Source organism: Scatophagus argus, chromosome 10 (assembly GCF_020382885.2).
Source record: "Scatophagus argus isolate fScaArg1 chromosome 10, fScaArg1.pri, whole genome shotgun sequence".
NCBI lineage: Eukaryota > Metazoa > Chordata > Actinopteri > Scatophagidae > Scatophagus > Scatophagus argus.
In genome coordinates this window covers 21890038-21909785 of record NC_058502.1, presented here as the reverse complement: position 1 = coordinate 21909785, position 19748 = coordinate 21890038, and the positions used below count along the sequence as shown (strand labels likewise).

Genomic DNA, 19748 nt, shown 5'->3' with positions numbered 1-19748 from the left:
GCTCTGCGCCACTCATCCTGCCATGTTTAGAGTTAATTTCGCCATATTCTAATGTTCATCTTAACATAAACCAATGCTAGAAATTCTGATGCTCCTAATGATTCAAGGTGGTTGCATATCCATCCAAACAGCTGAGGGATGAAGGTCTGCTGTCGATTCAGTGTGTATGCACAGCGTGGGTCGAGACATTTTGACGTCGTCAAATGTTTGAGATTGTATTCTAGTCAGCAGGACAAAGTGGACTCACGTTGGCGACAAAAAGGTTTTGCAAGTTGGAATTGGAGATTTCTTTCACATGCAGGGAGTTTTTCTCGACTGTGAGTTACTGTTACTTGATCAGACTGATGTCTTTGTCAAACAGAACGAATGAGCAGCATCTTCTTTTAATAATTTTGGAATGGTCATCTGCCTTTACAGTTGTTCAGATAAGCTCAGAAAACAGTAAAACAGAGAACAAAACCAAAAGGACAGAAAATCATCCGTTCTAGTCCTTCCAAGTGAAAATGTAAAAGCTGAAAGTGCAGAATATGAGGTGAAAACGGCGTGGGTGTATGGTGGTCGAGAGGCCCTCACAATGAGGTGAGTCACAACGCAGAGCCGGGAGTGGACGCTCAAATGTAAGACAGTTTATCTGTATGTAAGGGCTGGTGGTGAGGGGATAGTAGAGATTAACGTCTCAGTTTTAACACTGCTCTGTGGTATCCGTGGTATCCTCTAGCTTGCCCAGAGGCTCTGTCTTAGGCAAACCTCCAGGTCTCCTCCAATCGCCACATCACTGAGAGAACAGCCAATAAGATCAAGAATTCACATTACTCAGAGGATTCGGTGTCCCAGCACAGCGCTCGCTCTCCAGCTCTCTCTCCTTCTGGTCAGCTTTGTCTTCTCTGATCTGAGGAGCTAACAGTGCTAATGCTGGTTCCTGACCACTAGCCTTAGCTGGTGCACATGAGTGATTGCTGGATTCTCTGTGCAGAATGCATGGTAGCACACCAGTAGCGGAGCAACCCATCCTGTTTTCAGAAACCCGGATAAGGTCTGTCGTGGAAATTTTTCTCTTTGCTGCTGGTGAATAATGAAATAGAGACTTCTGCCGGCCGACAAGGTTTTATTTTCTTTGCAAAGAAAAGGTCAGTCAACACGCGAGCGGTCAAAGTGAAGAAAGACCCCGAGCATGGGGAGACCTAAACATTTATACATGAGGGACAGCCCCTCATCATGTGTTTTACAACCTTTTGTCTTAATTCGAGGGGCACCCCCCTCCTCTCCCAAGATATGCTTCTGACCTCCTGCTGGTGTGCTTCACCCCAGGTTGTCCTGCATGACCTCGCACCTAGGTGCAAAAGTGGGTTTTAGGGTTCACATCCTACAGAGATAAGAGGATCTTGTACCTTATCTTAACAGCAGGGAGGTTGAGTGTCCCAAATAGGTTTGTGGAACTGTGGGAATGGGGAGGTTGTGTGTCTCTCGTGACTGAAACAATGAAAGCTGGATTTTTACCATTACAATTCTCCCTTTTGATTATTTAATAATCATTAACAGAGAAAAAAAATAATAATAATAATAAAAGTAAAATGAGACAATATAAAAGGATTCACAACTTAATTATCCGACACATTAATTCACATGGATTTTAAAATGTATCATCATGGCAGTTGTTTGGTTGTTGATCAAACCGGGGGTCTAGTTGGTGGTTGCTGAATCTACGGAGTTATCCCTCGTGTCGTGCTTTTTTTTGCGCTTGTTCGTCCTCGCGTTGTCCGTCTCCGCGGCGTCCGTCCTCACGTTGTTCAAGTCGACAGCTGGATTCCTCTGTTGGTTCAGGGACCTTTTTGCAGTGGCTGGCGTGAACCCACGTTGCTCTCTCAGCGACCTTCACTGCCGTGTGTGTTGTCAGGAGTACCTGGAATGGGCCTCGCCAGCGTTTGGAGTGCCAGTGTTTTCTCCTGAAATCTTTTATCACCACCCAGTCGCCAGGTTGGAAATCATGCAGTGGTGTGGAGGCTGGTTGTGGAAGGGCTGATTTCACCTGTTGAGAGATTTGAGAGAGAGTAGATGATAAGTTTTTGCAATATTGTAACATGTCATCGTCACATAAGCCGGGAGAGGGGAGTGGCCTGGTTACAGGTTCCACTCCTAGGGATGGGGGTCTGCCGAAAAGAATTTCGAAAGGGCTCATGTTCACTCTAGATCTTTTCCTCATTCTTATGTGTGTTAGAACAATAGGCAGAGCTTTTGTCCATGGCAGCCCCGTTTCCTCGCAACATTTTGCTAGTTTTGACTTCAACGTGCCATTTTCTCGTTCATCTGCACCTGCACTGGCAGGGTGGTAAGCACAATGTGTTCTGAGGTCGATGCCAAGAAATTCACTGATTTGGGTTATTGCAGTGTTGACAAAGGGTGTACCATTATCACTGCTTAGTTTAGTTGGTATTCCCCATCTGGGAATAATTTCTGTTAGCAGAGCCTTTGCTACCACTTGGCTGCTTTGGTATCTTGCTGGGAAAGCTTCAACCCATTTTGACCACATATCAACCATCACCAAGCAGTATTTCTTCCCTTCTGCTGGTGAAAGTTCTATGAAGTCCATCATCAAGTGTTCAAATGGCCTATCTGGTGGTGGGTGTGCGGCGTGTGTGATTGTTTTGGTTTTACCTGCGTTATGTGTTGCACAAACCATGCATGATTGACAAAACTTCTGTGCATGAACTGAAAAACCTTTGGTGAACCAGTGTCGAGTTATGATATCCAACATCCCCCCTTTTGACACGTGGTCCAACCCATGTGTCAACTTTGCAAAGTGAGGAAAGAAATGTTTGGGCAGACAAGGTTTGCCGTCGGGTCCTCGCCACACTTCTTCTTTCTGTGTGGCACCACAGCGTCTCCACAACGTCTTTTCTTGTGGTGTGGCAAAGGTTTGCATTGCTGTAAGAGAGCTTGGAATAGAGACGGGGGTTGAAGCAAGCAAAGGATTAAGGATGGTGGGCTGGAGTGCAGCTCTTTTTGCAGCAGCATCAGCTCTCGCATTCCCTAGGGAAACCAAATCTGAGTTGTTAGTATGGGCAGGGCATTTGCAAACAGCAATTGAAGTTGGGAGCAAAATGGCATCTAGAAGAGCTGCAACCTTGTCATGATGGAGAATGGGTTTTCCATCAGATTTTAAAAATTGTCTGTGTTTCCACAGAGTACCGAAATCATGTACCACACCAAATGCATATCTGGAATCAGTGTAGATGGTTACAGTCTTGTTGTTTGCCAGTTTGCATGCCTCTGTCAATGCTGTGAGTTCTGCTGCTTGTGCAGAATAGTGAGAGGGAAGTGAGCCTGAAACAAGAGTTTCATGATTAGTGACAACAGCAAATCCAACTCTGTTGCGACCTGTCTGTGGGTCACGGGAGGCAGATCCATCTACAAAAACAACCAAATCAGGATTAGTTAATGGAGTTTCTTGCAGGTCCGGTCTTGGAGAGCAGACCTGTTGGAGGACGGCAACACAGTTATGTTCTTGTCCATCGTCAGGTGTGGGAAGGAGAGTGGCAGGATTTAAAACATTGCATCTTTTTATAGTGATGTTAGGCATTTCTAAAAGCACAGTGTTGTATCTTAACCATCGTGCTGTGGAGAGATGAGAAGTTTTTTGTTCGAGCAAAATCATGGACACAGCATGTGGGACGAGGAGGGTCACATCAGAGTAGCTCACAATGTCTCGGGAGGCCATGATTGCCTTTTCAGCAGCAGCCACAGCTCTGAGACATCTTGGGAGGCCTGCAGCCACAGGATCTAGTTTTGAAGAAAAGTAAGCTACAGGCCTTAGTCTATTTCCGTGATCCTGCAGCAACACAGAAGTCATGTATCCATTTTTCTCGTCTACCGTTTGAGTGAAAGATTTGGTAGGATCAGGTAGACCTAATGTTGGGGTGGTCTGTAAGGCAAGTTTCAGCTCAGTGAAAGACTGTTCTGCTTCAAGAGTCCATGTGATCTTATCTTGTGATTGTAGACCTTTGCCATGAATGAGGGAGGAGAGTGGAGCTTCAAGAATGGCATAGTTTAAAATGAATTGTCTACAATAAGAACACATGCCCAGAAACGACATCATTTGTTTTTTTGTGATGGGTTTTGGAATATTCTGAATTGCATCTACTCTTTTTGGTGAAAGAGTCTTCCCTTCAGAAGTGATGACGTGTCCTAAGAAAACAACCTTTTCCTGAACAAACTGAAGTTTGGACAGACTGGCTTTGTGACCAGTGTTAGCCAGATGCTTCAAGAGTTTTACTGTGTCGGCTTCACATTGCTCTTTGGTTGGGCTGCAGATCATAAGGTCATCAACATACTGTAACAAAGCAGAGCCTGGGGAGAGAACAAGAGGTTCAAGACTTTGTCTGAGAGCTTCATTATAAATGGTGGGGCTTTCACAGTAGCCTTGGCATAGGCGAGTGAATGTGTAGCCTCGTCCATTGAAATTGAAAGCAAACCAAAACTGGCTGTTAGGATGAACCGGAACACTGAAGAAGGCATTAGAAAGATCTACCACTGAAAAGAACTTTGCGTTAGATGGAACCTGAGACAGGATGGTATAAGGATTTGGGGCGTTTGGTGCTCTGGGTTGGACTGCTGCATTCACGGCTTGCAGGTCCTGAACGAAACGCCATTCCGTTGGTTGATCTTTATCTCTGATTTTCTTGACAGGGAACAGGGGTGTACGCACTGGGGAGTCATCACAGGGAACAATTACTCCTGCCGCTTTTAGAGACTCAAAAACGGGTGTTATGCCCTCAATGGCTTCTTGTTTAAGCGGGTATTGAGTCTTGCACGGTCTAAAGTCTGATTTCGGAGTAATCACAACAGGTTCACAATTTTTAATGAAACCAACATCATACTTACTAACAGCCCACAGTGTCTTAGGGACCTCCTGTAGGGCCGTAATAGTGTTTGCTTGTTCTTCAGACAGAAAAGAGAAAGATTTAGAAGCGCTTTTAGCTACCAGCTGGATTGTTCTTTGAGTGTGCACACTAGATGATAAACTCTTAGAAAAACACTGCAGTGTAGGTGAAAAAAAAAAAATCGATCGATCGGATGTTTCTTGCCAATCGGCTGCGCGCTGACATGATTTTACAAATGGGCCCAAATCTTCGCAATCATCGGGTGTGTGTTTTGTAAGTGTGATGTGTGGGACCGAATGGTCTATGGTATACATATCACATTGGGCTGGTGTGAGAGAAACTGATATAACACATTTGTGTTGTGTCCAATAAATGTGTGTCAGTGTGAGTTTATCAGACCTCTCTCTCAACCAGCCTTCCTCATATGGCTCATCAGGTCCTGTTGACACATGAGAGGTACAATGCAGATCCTCTGGTGTCATAAAGTCTATTGTCGCTGTTGGAACTATCTCCCTGGCTAAGGTGAGAAGCTCAGATGCAGTTGATGGCTGCAATTTCCATTGATATGCACATTGTAGATCTGGGGTGTGATGAACAAAGGAGTGTGAAAAGTTTTGCTCCAGATCGGATAATCTGTGAACTTTGACACCCTCTGGGGTTGAGATCAGACAAAGGCCTAATTTGCACATCAAGTCCCTTCCCATCAGGTTAATGGGACAGACTTTTGAGAGCAGAAATGCATGTTTAAAACTTATATCTGGCCCATCTGCACATTTGAGTGGGACAGTAAAGTTCTCTTTAATTGTTTGACCTGATGAACCAATGGTGTACACGTAATATCCACTCATTTTTGGCTCTGTATCAAACTCTAACGTTTTTATCACAGAACGTGTGGCTCCCGAGTCAACTAACAATGTAATCTTTTGTTCTGCAATGGTTAGCGTATGTTGAGGAAACCTCTCGAAATTAGCAGATGTGTACTGAACATACGTTAATGCCACTGCATGTCTATTGTCTGGATTTTCAGCAGATTGTATATTAATCTGCTCAGTATGTGTGAGTGAGTATGGTGCAGTACCTTCCTTCGATTTCACAAGTTGGTTTGGCTTGTCAGCAGGAGTCCATCCCTCTCCGACAGCCCTTGACCATTTTCAGTCCGATTTGTCCACTGGAATCGATGAAGTTTTTCTGGGACACTCATTTTTCCAGTGTCCATATTGACCACAGATGAAACAAGCATCCTGTGTAGGTCTTTTTCTATGTCTGTGTCGACCCTGTGCTCTTCCTTTTTGTTCATGGTTCGGTTGTTCACGTCCTTGGACTGTGTTATACATGGTCATTGCTGCCATGTGAAGCTCCTTCTGTGTTGTCTCTTCTTTTTTCTTTTTCTTTGAGAGTATTTGGTCGTGGGCGTGTATGGCATGTCTGCGAAGTTCTGACAGACGTGCGTCGTTCCATCCAATACAGGAACTTTTAACAGCTGAGGCAATGTCTGGTTTTAGTCCACTTAAGAAACTGTTGCAAAGATGAATTTCCCACACATCCGGAACATTGTTTGGTTCGTCAGGTAGTTGCAGGCCACTGTAGGTGTTGAATACCTCTGTCAGGCGGGTGAGATATTCGTCAGGGTTTTCATTATCCTTCTGCTTGCAGGCAGTGATTTTCTCCATGTTGATTTTTACAGGAAAAGCTTGAATAAATGCATCACAGAGAAGACGGACAACATCTCTATAGTGGGCATTAGATTCATGTTCCCAAGTGATGTGCTTACAACGGATATCAGCATCTGGGAATTTCCCAGCTATTTTTTGCCAATCTGTGGGTTTCATCTTGGTGATTAGGAGTCTTTTTAGTTCATTTACGGTGGGTTTGAATTCTTGGCAAAATGTGGAGAATTGCTCAGCAAACATTTTGCCTGATGTTGTTGGGCTGGGTAGATGTTGTGAGGCTGCTGTGATGTCAGCAGAAGTCCATGGGCGGAAAACCAACGTTGTACCTTCTGGTCCAGATACTTCAACCATGGGCATGTTGAAGGCTGCATCTTGATTTGGATTACGTAGTCTGTGTGCTATTGGAGAAGCTGCTCCTGTGCTTGTCTGTGGCGTGATGGAGTTTGTTTCCCTTCCTTGGTTGGGTGTTGTAGTGTTGTATGGTGGTGGAGCTGAAAGATGGATGGGTGGGCTGCCGTCAAGGTCTGGGTCCAGCTTCAAAGCCGCCAACTGTGGAAACAAAGAAGAAGTCTGCGAGTCTTGTGTTCCTTTTGTGTGTGAGATTTGCTTTTCATTTGTTTCAGGGTATTCACATGGAAAAGGGAGTTGTTTCTGCACTGTTTTCCTACTTCGCATCTCTGCTTCCCCTTTCCACATCTGAAGACATTTTTTTTGATCTTCTATGTTTTCTAATTTCCTTACAGAAATCGTATTTTTCCTTCTCATTTCTTGTTCTTTTTTTTTCAGTTTTTCCTCTAATATCGATATGTTTTTTAAACTGAGAGATCCCCCTATTGGGAATCCAAACTCAGCTGTCCAGACATTCAAATATTTTAAACTTTTATCCTCATATTTCCTTCTCATGATATCCACAATCGGCCCCTCCGGAGGACCCACCTCAACAGAGCTTTTACTCCCCATCCCGAAATGGGGTTTGTGCACAACCAATTACGATACAGACGTCTCTGTAAAGGATCACTTCGTTTAAGGAACAAGTGATAAAGACCCGGTCACTTCGTTTAAGAAAAGACCTGACCACTTCGTTTAAGGAACAAGTGATAAAGACCTGGTCACTTCGTTTAGGCTACAAGTGAGAAAAACCAGTCACTTCGTTGTAAGGAACAAGCGAGAAAAACCTGGTGTCATTCGTCGTTTCGTTTGGGCTACAAGCGATAAAAGCCAATCACTTTGTTTCTGGACACAAGTGATTACAAAAGACCCCCCGCTTCGTTTAGGCTACAAGCGATTAAAAGCAGAACGATTGTGGATATGTGAGAAACAAACATGTAAAGCCAAATTTTACCCCAATTTGTAAAAAAGAAATAAAAATAATTTGTCAATATTTCAGTGCTCACCAGATGAAATTTGCTGAATTTTGTTGTTGTTCGTGGAAATCCCAGCGGCGACGATCCGGGGCGTTTGCGGTCAGTCCTCCCTTCTCAGAAGAGGATTTTGAGGTTGGAGGCTGAGAAGTTTTGTCTCCCAGGATGGCCTGTCACTGTCCGCGTCCCGTCCCGGACGATCGCTCGAGGAATCCCACTTCTGACACCAAATTGTCGTGGAAATTTTTCTCTTTGCTGCTGGTGAATAATGAAATAGAGACTTCTGCCGGCCGACAAGGTTTTATTTTCTTTGCAAAGAAAAGGTCAGTCAACACGCGAGCGGTCAAAGTGAAGAAAGACCCCGAGCATGGGGAGACCTAAACATTTATACATGAGGGACAGCCCCTCATCATGTGTTTTACAACCTTTTGTCTTAATTCGAGGGGCACCCCCCTCCTCTCCCAAGATATGCTTCTGACCTCCTGCTGGTGTGCTTCACCCCAGGTTGTCCTGCATGACCTCGCACCTAGGTGCAAAAGTGGGTTTTAGGGTTCACATCCTACAGAGATAAGAGGATCTTGTACCTTATCTTAACAGCAGGGAGGTTGAGTGTCCCAAATAGGTTTGTGGAACTGTGGGAATGGGGAGGTTGTGTGTCTCTCGTGACTGAAACAATGAAAGCTGGATTTTTACCATTACAGGTCTTATTTTAGTTTTGAGAAACCCACGTATGCTAGCTGGAGCGCTTCTCCAGGTTTCATATCATTCTCTGCCATGTTGACGTAACTCACTTAGCCCACCTGCTCTGATTTAGATGATAAGAAACAAGAATAACAGGGAGCTGAATAACCAAGTTCATCTTAGGCAGCCTGTTATGTCTGCATCTATAAACACACATCAAGTCACAATAGCCTCTCCTTGTTCACGTCCCACCTGGTGTGAAGCCTTTCCTTCACACCTGACACGACTGATGGAAGCAGGCGGTTCAGTAAAGACGGCGAGCCTGCTTTCTAATTGTATTTGTGTTGTATTTAAAACTAACAGAAAAAGGGAAGGATTGGCATCTTTTTGTCTCATTTTTTTTTTATTGTGTTCATCTGATTGTCAGTCTTTGAAGAGAACTGAATGATCTGAAAATCTCATTCAACATATATTCAGTTTATACAACACAAAAACAAGATAAGGTTTATGGGTTTTTATAAATATGCACTCACACTCAATTCAAAATGGACATTTTTCATCTTACCTATAGAGCTATTTATCCATCTAAACTGTTTCTAATCAGCTGTAGAGATGTCTGCCTTCTCTTGAACATGAGGGAACTAGATGGCACTTTGCTTGTGGTGCTCAAAACACCAAAAAAATAAAAAATACATTTGAAAAACTCAACAGTAACATCTCTTTCCAGACAATGATGACCATGTTACTCAAGATAATCCATACAGACCTTGTTGTGGGGGGCTGGAAAAGGGCCGAGTCAAAGGAGCATGCCATGAACACATCACCACAGGCTGGCCTGGGACATAAGGAACAGCTGTTATCGTGTTGCTGTGTTCATTTCTTTAACTCTTTCACACAGAAGTGGAAAAGGGTGACATGCACCTTCTGCTCAGCAGATCTATGGGGTGGTGAGGACCAGTGGAGAGGACCTGCCTCACTCTTTGCAAGGGAGGCAAATTGTGTACACTGTTCCAAAACATGCTGGCACTGGCAGACAATGAGCAGCCAAGTAATTTATTGCCACTGTAATGGACCTCCACACATTTGTGATGAGGCCATGTGTTAGTACTTATACATATACCCACTCCCTGCCTGAATGGCAGCTGTGTGGGAATGCTTGCTGACACTCAGCAGGCATGTTGCATGAGAAATCCCTGACCGAGAGCAGCACAAGGCTATGGGATACCACAGCGTGTGTGTGTGTGTGTGTGTGTGTGTGTGTGTTGTGTTGTATGTGTGTACAATTCAAAAGAGCCTCTGTACAATGTGCAATATTACAACAAACACGACCAAGGCAGGAGCCTGCATGGTGCGCTCAGCACTGCTGGCTGATGGACACCAGCCCTCTCCAAGGCACTTGGAGTATTACTGCAGTTCTGTAGTGGCAATGACTATTAGTACTCACAGCTGTCAAGCTAGCATTGGAAATTCTGGCTCTTTCCCACTAGCATTGTGAAAGACTTCAGTCAAGGTAGGCAAGTACATAGACAGACAGGCAGGCTGTCCAGTCTTTTCATTCGGACTGAGGGAAATGATTGGAGGGCTCATGATAAGTTTGTAACAGCCACAGACACAAGACCTTTTCCTTCTTGTTGTGCTGTCAAGATGTTAAAAGATTTTAAACAAATATAACAAAAGCTGCTGCTAAAACACATGACTAACTCTCCCTTCAAGATCATCACAGACAGTCATTTTTATGTGTCTTCTGATATATAAAAGCAATGAGTTTGTGTGTGAAATTTGCTGTAACTGAGTCAACCACAAACATGGGCAGTTCCCAGCTGATTTATTTTTGCTGTTTGTTGTCTCATTGCCGGCTGAAAAAAAAAAAGCGTGCACACACACACACACACACATACAGGCCCATTGAGCATTGCAGTTTCCATAGCAACAGAGAGAGTGATAGAGAGTACGTAGGTGTTGGTGGGAGGGTTACAGGGAGGTTGAGCGAGAGAATGACAGAGTATAAAACTAAAGCAGTGACTGAGTTCAGAGTGGAATTGAGCTTGTATGTGTGCAAAGGTAAAAGGGAGTGGGGAATGGTGCCAAAGGATGAGAAACAATGGGGGTTTTTGTTTCTTTATTTTCTCTCTAGTGCACGCATTCATTGATGCTGCCGCTCTTCCCAGGTGGAGGGACAATGACGTGGGATGCCTGACTATCTCTTCTCATTATCATTCCCCCACCCCCTCCATCCGTCTCCCACTACAGCTGGATAAGCCAACCACTAACCGGCTCGACTCTCTCTTACAGAGCAGGGATTTGAAGATTGCATCCTCACATTTGTAATCAGATGTAGGAGAGGATTATTGCAAGGTCTCCTCCATCTTGTGCACAGCCGGGGGCTGCTGAGACAAAGGAGGGAGAGAAAAGGAGGCTGTGGAGGAGAGCAGAGGGGGATCACGGGAGTGGAGTTAAAGATAGAGAGAGAGAGGGAGAGGTCACCTGTGGATGTGAGGAGGAGGAGGAGGAGGAGGAGGAGGAGGACCTGCACCCATCACCCAATAGAACTGAAAGGAAGAGGAAAGAGGAGAAGACAAAGCCTCAGCAGCAAGTGTTTGACTTTGAAAGGTAAGATGGTGGAAACATCTTTTCTCCTGAATACACTGATCTTGTATGCGTGTGCATGCATTCAGTTCTTACTGCACCTGTTTGTGCGACCATCCTGTACGCGTATCTGTCTTGTGCTCATGGGTGTGAATCTCATTGTGAAAATGGTGTGCAGAAGGTTTTAGCACCCACAGCTGCTGCATGTCGTTTCTTTGAGTCAGTACCTGAACATCTCCCACAGCTAATATCTTTGTGTGCCAGAATTCAGAAAGATCAAAAAATGGTACATCACATTTTGAAGTTTAATGTTGTAAACCTTGCACCTGGAAATAAAGTAGATTTTAAAATTCAAGTTTCAGTTATGATGATCCAACACCTTTTAAATTAAGTTGCAGGGAGTGAACACACCTTCAGACTTGGCACTTAGCAAGCACCGACTTGTTGCTGTGTGGATCCTGTGACACCACTCATTCTCACAGCGTAATGTGGATCCAGTTAGCAATTCACATGTTCAGAATCACCCTGCAACTATTTTTTGAAACAATAATTTAACAATCTGGGAAGTTGACTCCTCTCTGAGAGCCATGTGTGTTAGTATAGAGCTGGAGTCAGGAGATGGTTAGCATAAAGATTAGAAACAGGCTAACAGCTGTTGTTCATCAAGAAAGAATTCCAGCATTTAACTCAGCATAAGACAAATGAAATGTAATTTTTACATTTTTGTTTTAAGACAGATGGATGGACAGATGGACAAATGAGACACAGTGTGGTAATCAATGAGGTTTAAAGGTATTAATAGGTGTATTTTTGAACTTCAAACAGCAGCTAGCCAACTTACCAGTCAGAATATATGTTGACACTGTATGTTTCTGCAAACCAGGGATTGTGATGAAACTTTGCGTTTGAAATGTTGAAACTTGATGATTCCAGTTTTCAGTTTTAATGTTGTGACAATGTTGTGCTGTTTGCTGTTGTACTTTCAGCCTTAAATGGTTTTGTTGCCACAAACATGGCTGTACACATATGGTCTAGACCTGATCTGTTTGCAAATTGTCATGAGCTAACTTTTGTTGCTAACTATTTATTAAATAAATTTAATTGAATCGAATTGAAATTGAAACTCAGCAAATTAGTTGTTCAAAATGTTCACTATTGATGCCACAATGACAGTTGGCCCGGTGGTCATTAACATGACCCAGTTTACTGGTTAAAGTACTCTCAAACAACAACTCTTTTTTGGCGGCCATCTTGCCCAGGTGTCACAGCACTGTCCTGCTGTCCCCTCCACTTCCTGTTAAGAAAGTCACTTTCATATACATGTAATGTGAACTTCATATAACATGTACTGTAAAAAGAGTGCTGTGACAGGTATGACATGTACAAAACTAACATATCTGTGGATCATAGAAAAATACTGGGCTCACAATGAGGTTGCCAGGTTTGCTATTATTGTGACTGTACAGAGACAGAAACCTGTGTACATCAGTTTGGTGTGGAAGACCTTGACTGGCCTGCAAAAAGTCATGACCTAAAAACCGACTGAACAGTTTTGGGATGAACTGGAACAGAGACTGTGATCCAGGCTTTTTGGTCCAACATCAGTGTCTGACCTCACAAATGCTCTACTGCATGAATGGGCACAAATTCCCACAGAATCTTGCGGAAAGCCTTCCCAGAAGAGTGGAAGCTGTTACTGCTGAAAAGTGAGGACCAACTCCATATTAATGTCTATCACAACATGCAGTTGTGGTGTGTCCAAAAATACAGAAATACCAGGCTAGCTATATACAACTTAAATTATTTATTTGTCCATTGGGGGGTGCTTCAGTAAAGAACCCTATATTTCATTGTAACATAATCAGCACATAAAATGCTTCTATTGTGCAAACAAAAAATTAGGAAGGGATTGTGTCAACGTGCAGATATGAACTAATGTAATATGCTTAAGCAGAGAGCATTTTTTGTTGTTTCCTAATCATTAGCTCAAATGGGAGACACTGACATCATTATATCTTGCATTACCTGTATAGTAACTAAATTTATCAAATATTTTTCCACAGGAGCACTACTGGGGTTTCAGTAGCCTTATGTGAGTGGGCTGCATGTGATGGCTTAAATGAATCATGATTGGTGGTCAGATAGATTGTGCTAAGCTTTGTGGGTTAGTTACAATGATGTCAGATCAGGTCTAGCTTGGATATACTGTTAGGATAGCATGTAAAGGATTAGTGTGAGGTGGACAGGGTTTATTTTATTCTAGTTTTAGTCTTATTTAGGACCCAAACTGCCACATTTTGAATTGGTTCTTGTATTTATTTATTTATCTTATTTTACTTATTTACTACATTATAAAAAATATCTCAATATCAATAAAGCAATACAGTGAGAAAAAGTCATTCTCATGTTTTCAAATACAGTATTGCAATGTTTCCTTCACCAGCTTCCACACAACTGTTTACTTTAGTTAAATTATTTTAAAAAATGAAAAAAAACTGCGAGATGAACCCAGCCAATCAAGCAAAAAAAAAAAAAAAAAAAGATTGGATGTGGTAGGCTAAGAGAGGGGGCTTTAGGATTGGGGAAGGAAATCTTGGGAAAGATTAAAATGATTATTATTTAATGGAATCTCCTTCAGATAAATCTTATTCCCTTTTTACTGTGTGTGATCTCTCATTGTAAAGGTTCCTTTTTTAATGCTAGAATTTTGTTCTATTGTTGACAACTATAAAGGCAAAGGCGGTTATAAAGGGGTAAAGACAACTGGACTTGGTCATAGATTCTTGAAGATGTTTCACCTCTCCTCCAAGAGGCTTGACCTTTTTCTGTATCCAGGTCATTGATGGCGCGTAGATTGTTGACATTTCGGCTCTTTTAACAACAGTCATTAATGTCGCTAAGGTCACCTGACGTAAACTGTGAACGACTGCCATTCTTGGAGACACATAAGGAAAAATGTTGAAGGTTGTTGAATCTCCTGGGAAAGAAAAACAAGACAACACTGTATATTGAGGTTAAGTGGTATTGTAGTCCTCCTTCTCTATTGAAGGATGGTTTCTCTACTTTAACATAGATGGCCTTCTTTACTCCTCTTTCAAACTACCTGTCCTCCCTATCTAAAATGTGTGATTGTCCTTGATTATTAAGGTGTAGGTAAATTGCTGAATCCTGGTTAGTTGTCTGCATTGAGCCATATGTCTGCTTAAAGGTTGTTTAGTATCCCAAATGTAATACATTTTTGTTTCTACTCTTTCTGACTGGCATTAATCTCCATCTGTTCAGATCCTGTCTTGTTTTTCTTTCCAGAACACGTTCTTACACTCTTGATACAAATCTTCTTCAGAAATGATTGATCATTCATGGGATTGTTTCTTTGTTCTGTGTTGTCTGAGCTGATTAGTTGTGAGACATCCACGCTCTTGTTTTATTTCTTTTTGAAGGTGTTCCACAGCCACTACTTGGCGTCCTGTGTCAGAGCTGTATCCACTGGGAGGAGCTGTTTCCTTGGGCCCTACACTCTCTGGTCAGTTACTCTTTGACACCTCCATGAGCTCAACACAGGCAATATCACCCTCCAGACTTGTAGGAGGACCAGGTTACACCTGCCAGGAGGAGCCGAAGGAGACCATCAGTGAGATCTGTAAAGAACATTCAGCAAGTCCTCCAATAAGAGAAACTAACCATAGCAGTCTGAGGGTTGGTGCAGAGCCTGATGAACAGAAGCAAAGCCCATCTGAACAGTGTGTGCCATCCCAGGATTCAAGTCTGGCTGAGACGTATGCACCGTCACATCACAAGCTTGTCTTAAATGCAATTAGTGATAATGTTCAGGCTGGCAGAACGCTGAGCATAAACCCTGTCTCACTGTCTGTTCACAGGAGTCACTCAGGCACTTTACCTCTGGCTCCAGACAGTGAGACTTGTGGATTTCCTTACCATGGAGGAGATAAGAGTATCCAAGAGGCTGAGAGTCACTCCATGTTAGCATGCAAGCAGCCAATGCAGATGCAACCTTGCAACGTGATCACCACTATTTGCCGAGGGGTCAACAGTGGAGAAGGTGGTGGACAGCAACCTCTGAGCAGGTGTGTCTGCGCCTCGTCCCCCAAGGCGGCAGCCAAAGTGGAGACTGTTGAAAAAAGGGACCATCTTGCCCCTACATGTGACAAAGCCTTTTGCTATGGCTCCTATATCCATCATGCCAATTTTGAGGACACATTTGCAGCCTACTGCCATCCTCAGCCCATCCCAGCCCCTTCCCAGGTGCTGCCACGCCAAGTAGAGTCAAGCTGTGACATCCAGCGTGGAGTGGCTCCTCCTGTAGAGATGAACCACCTCACCCTGCCTCGGCTCATCTCCTCCGTTAGTGAAACAGGCCTGGATGCCAAACATCTGCTGCGGTGCTGCAACCTCAACTGCTCTTGGATCAGCTCTCTGCCACCTGGTGCTGGACCACAATCCCAAAAGCACTTTGGTTTGGAGAAATGCTGCAGCAGTCCCGTTGGCCATGTCAGAATCACGACCAGGGACATGGGGACAATGACTGCCCACAAAGAGCTGAAGGATGTCGGAGTGCAGACAGTACAGACTGTCACACCTCATGTTTTCCCTCAGGTCTGTCTGTCGGAGGAGAGCAGGAGTGAGACCTCCTGCAGCCAAACTCCAAACAGTGACAGTGATGGAGGCAAGAAAGCAGGTGGTGCTCCCAAGTCCCCAGTGAAGGAGGTGAAGTGGGATGCAGAAGGGATGACATGGGAGGTATATGGGGCCTCTGTGGACCCTGAGGAACTGGGCCTGGCCATTCAGAGACACCTGGAACTGCAGATCAAAGAGACAGCAATCCATGCAGCCAAGCTGTCTCGCCAAAACACCAACACCTCCAGGCAGAGTGGAAACACCGGCTGTCAGAGAAAGAGGAGCAGGGTGATGAGCTCCTTCAGAACCCCAGCCTGTTGCGCTCGCACCACTACTGCTGTCGACTAACCAGCTGACTGATGGACAGAACCTAAACACTGTGTTCAGTAGCCAGTGTGGCTACCGCTCAGCCTCAAACACCACCCATCTGATCAGAAGGTTTACAGAAGTCAGAATAACCTGCACGCAACATGAATGGCTGCATATCAGAATAATGAAAAAAGCTTCACATGACATGATGATTACAGATTAATGTAGTTAATATGTAAAAGGGAATTCAAAGTTTAAAAAAATACTGGAAAAGTAAACTAGCTGATGAACTAACAAAAGATTTATATGCCATCACTTGTTGTCTATGGTTCAATATTTCAGCTATTGTAAACACGACTCATACAGCTGTACACTGCCAGTATTTTTATGGGGCCACTCCATACTGTTGTGTCTTCATAATAAACTACTTACAGAACATAGACCCAGTGAAACAACACCTGTATAGTGTAAAGCAATCTGATAAAATAGTCCTGCAATAAATACTAGTCTTGTAAAGCTTATAACGAATGTGTGGAGTGGTGAATAAAATTTAATTTAATACAGGAACATGTCAGCCTAACTTTAACCCATCCTTACCCTGACCAGTGGCTGGCCCTAATGCTAACCGTCTGAGGTGAGCCGCGTGTTGCTTCTTCCCGTTCCCGCCTTTAGTATTCCTTCCAGCTGACTGGACCTTGACGTGTATGTGTATGTGGATGCTTGGCAGGGAGAGTCACTGAGGATTTCTTATCAAACTCTAACCCTAAATGGTCACAGTATGGTCTACAGCTTGAAAAACAGCCATAGAGTCAAATCAACACCTCTCTTACACAGTCTTAGCAAAAACTGAACATGAGGATCATAATAATACCGTAAAAAGTAAAACTGTCAGACCAATTAACTTAATTTCTTTTTTAAAACAACGGAAATAGATTGATCATGCCCTTTGGAAGGGAGTTCCATACCTTGTGGTCTCAGAAAACACTATACTTATTGCAAATGTGTGAGAAATTCAGACTATGGAAACGAGATGATTTTTACTTTCACTGAGTAAGTGATGGACACATTTATGTTACAGGAGGTCACCTTGTTTAGCTTACCTTTCCTGCAGTGTTAGTTTGTGAGTTTTAGTTTTGTGAGTTTTTTTTTTTTTATTGCCATGTTGGACGTGATTAAATGTCTTGACTATATGAGAATACAGGGACATGATCAATCTTTGCAGTTCTACTTTTTACCAAATATAGTGAAAGAACCATTTAAACCCTTTAAGATTTCCTGTAACTCTTTGGTATAATACTTGATTTCTTGTGGGAATAGGACATACCAATTTAGTTATGTGCAAGCAAATGTACAGTGAACCTGCAGAACTTTTTACTGCCTTTACAACCACAGCTAAGCTTCATCACGTACCACAAAGTACTCCATACTAAATTCTTTATTGTCTTTTTTATATTTTCTTTTTATTTTACCATGAGTAACCTATGGGATTAGTCTTATGGTTGGGTAACGCGGCTGTGTAGGTGTTTGAATTGTTTTTAATTTTCATCAAAGTAACTTATTTAATGTGTCAAAATTACAATCGATCCAACTTTAAAATATTTTTCACTTATCTTGATAAACTCCAATTGTATTTTGGAAATTCATTAGAAATTAAAATGAATTTGTGTTTATTGAACTTTTCATTAGAAACACTAAGTACAGTGGAAGTATGGGTAAACATTTCAGGATCCCCTTCTTTGAAAATAGGAATGACTTTGTTCACATAGTCATTCTGTGGTACAATATTATTAGTAAAAAAAACAAAAACAAAAAAAACATGAAGGTTATCCAATATACTGAAAAGAAAACACTGTGGTTAAACTATTGTATATTTTTTTTCAATGTGTTCTCAATGCAGAGTCTGATGCTAAGCTAATGATTTGCATACAACACCTTAAATAAATATATTGAAATTGTATTTACTTTACTTAAACTTTTTTTTTTTTTTTTTTTTTTATCTCTGCATGTTTCATACACTAGATAGACAAAAGTTTTGTGTTGAAGCTGTTTTTCAGGGGTTGGGCTGGGTCCCTGACTTCCAGTGAAGGGAAACCTTAATGCTTCAGCATTGCAAGACATGTTGGACAATGCTATGCTTCCAACTTTGTGGCAACAGTTTGGGGAAGGTCCATAAAGACATGGTTGGATTAGTTTGGTGTGGAAGAGCTTGACTGGCCCACACAGAGCCCTGACCTCAAAACCTATCAAATGCCTTTGGGGTGAATTGGAACGGAGATTGTAAGCTAGTCCTTTCGGTCCAACATCAGTGTCTGACCTCATTATTGGTCTACTGCATGAATGAAAGTCCCGGTCAGTTTAAAGGTGTCCCAATACTTTTGTCCAGTGAATTTTTTTTTCAACCCAGTTACAAATATATTCCTGTCTTGTCCATGCAGCATTCCCATCTTTCCGTGTTGCTTGCCAGTCAGTATAAAAGACACTGAAACTCAGTTTTAACTCATTGTATAATGTATACAATGATACTACAGGACAGAAATCTAGCAGAATGGGCAAATATTTTAAAGTGAACATTTTTCAAATACTGCCAGCTTTTAGAGCCAAGGTTATGAACAGTTGATAAAATATTCATCATAATTCAAATTTTAGTTTAATGGGAAGAGAACTGTTGGCTTGCTTGTTAATTAGTTATAATTATATATAGTATATATATAGCATATACATAGTGCTTTAGCAGAAACAGTTTTTCTTATTACCTCAAATACTGGCTTAGGTTTGGGGTTAACTACAACACTAAATAACATAGAAATCTTTCATTTCCATGAAAAAATGTGAAACCAAGTGTTGGTTGCCAGTGGTGGATATTTCACTCTGCTGATGATGCATTTGTATTTTCCATTCTACTATAGGTAGATATCATTAAGTAGGTATCAAGTAGGTAGATGTCTTCTGAATGTGAATGTTGAATTTAATTTGTGTATATTTTGTTAATTATGGCGGCTGGGTGGTGTTTTTAGCCTCCGTTGACATCATAAAAATCAAACATTGAAGCCAATATGAGATTATTTTGAAAGTAACTACTGCAACAGATTTCTTCTTTGTCTCATGAAGTTGTCCCTTGTGTAGGCTATGATGACAGTTTTGGACAGACAGGTTCTGCACTTTGGTGCAGCAATTCGCTACAATACACTTTTTGACGAACACATTCATGTTCCTGAGAGTATAAACTGTTTTTGTTTGAACTGTTCCTTTCAGAGTGAAATGTGTATCATGGCAATATATGCCAATATAACTGGTAGTGTATGCCATAAGATGGCCACTTTGTCCAAAGCTTTAGTATTTACTGTTGGATGACATTAACATTATGATTCTTGGATATAATATTTACACAAGCCATTTATTTTGAAGTTATAGGTGACATATGAATACACCCAATAATAGTATCATTGCATGCTGCAAACGGAACCATTTAAGATTTCTGAGTACAAAGCTTTATAATTCTGACATAAAACCACTCCACTGCCCACTTTGTTGTGGTGGCTGTGTACCTGATGTTAATGTCTGGTTAATATTAGATGATCATTTGGATGGCATGAAACAAGTGAACCTTTCGGTAAGGTTTGAACACTTAC

General features: G+C 42.3%; 2 protein-coding genes across 3 annotated transcripts; one reads left to right on the top strand and one right to left on the bottom strand.

Annotated features, from left to right (window-relative positions):
• Positions 1-1044: 1044 nt before the first annotated feature.
• Positions 1045-7890, bottom strand: LOC124066281. Its single transcript, XM_046402549.1, has 2 exons — positions 5956-7890; positions 1045-2026 (listed from the first exon to the last, which is right to left on the bottom strand). Exon 1 carries the CDS (start codon positions 7505-7507, stop codon positions 6029-6031), a length of 1479 nt encoding a protein of 492 aa, XP_046258505.1. The 5' UTR covers positions 7508-7890; the 3' UTR covers positions 1045-2026; positions 5956-6028.
• A 2855-nt stretch (positions 7891-10745) lies between these two features.
• Positions 10746-17376, top strand: si:dkey-191g9.7 (GRIN2-like protein). Of its 2 annotated transcripts, XM_046403038.1 has the most exons (3): positions 10746-11199; positions 14616-14951; positions 15054-17376. In XM_046403038.1, the coding sequence occupies exons 2-3, from the start codon at positions 14722-14724 to the stop codon at positions 16156-16158; spliced, it is 1335 nt and encodes a 444-aa protein (XP_046258994.1). In that variant the 5' UTR covers positions 10746-11199; positions 14616-14721; the 3' UTR covers positions 16159-17376. The 2 variants fall into 2 exon arrangements, with proteins under 2 accessions (XP_046258994.1, XP_046258993.1); XM_046403037.1 differs by having other exon boundaries at positions 14616-17376.
• The last annotated feature ends 2372 nt before the right edge of the window (positions 17377-19748 follow it).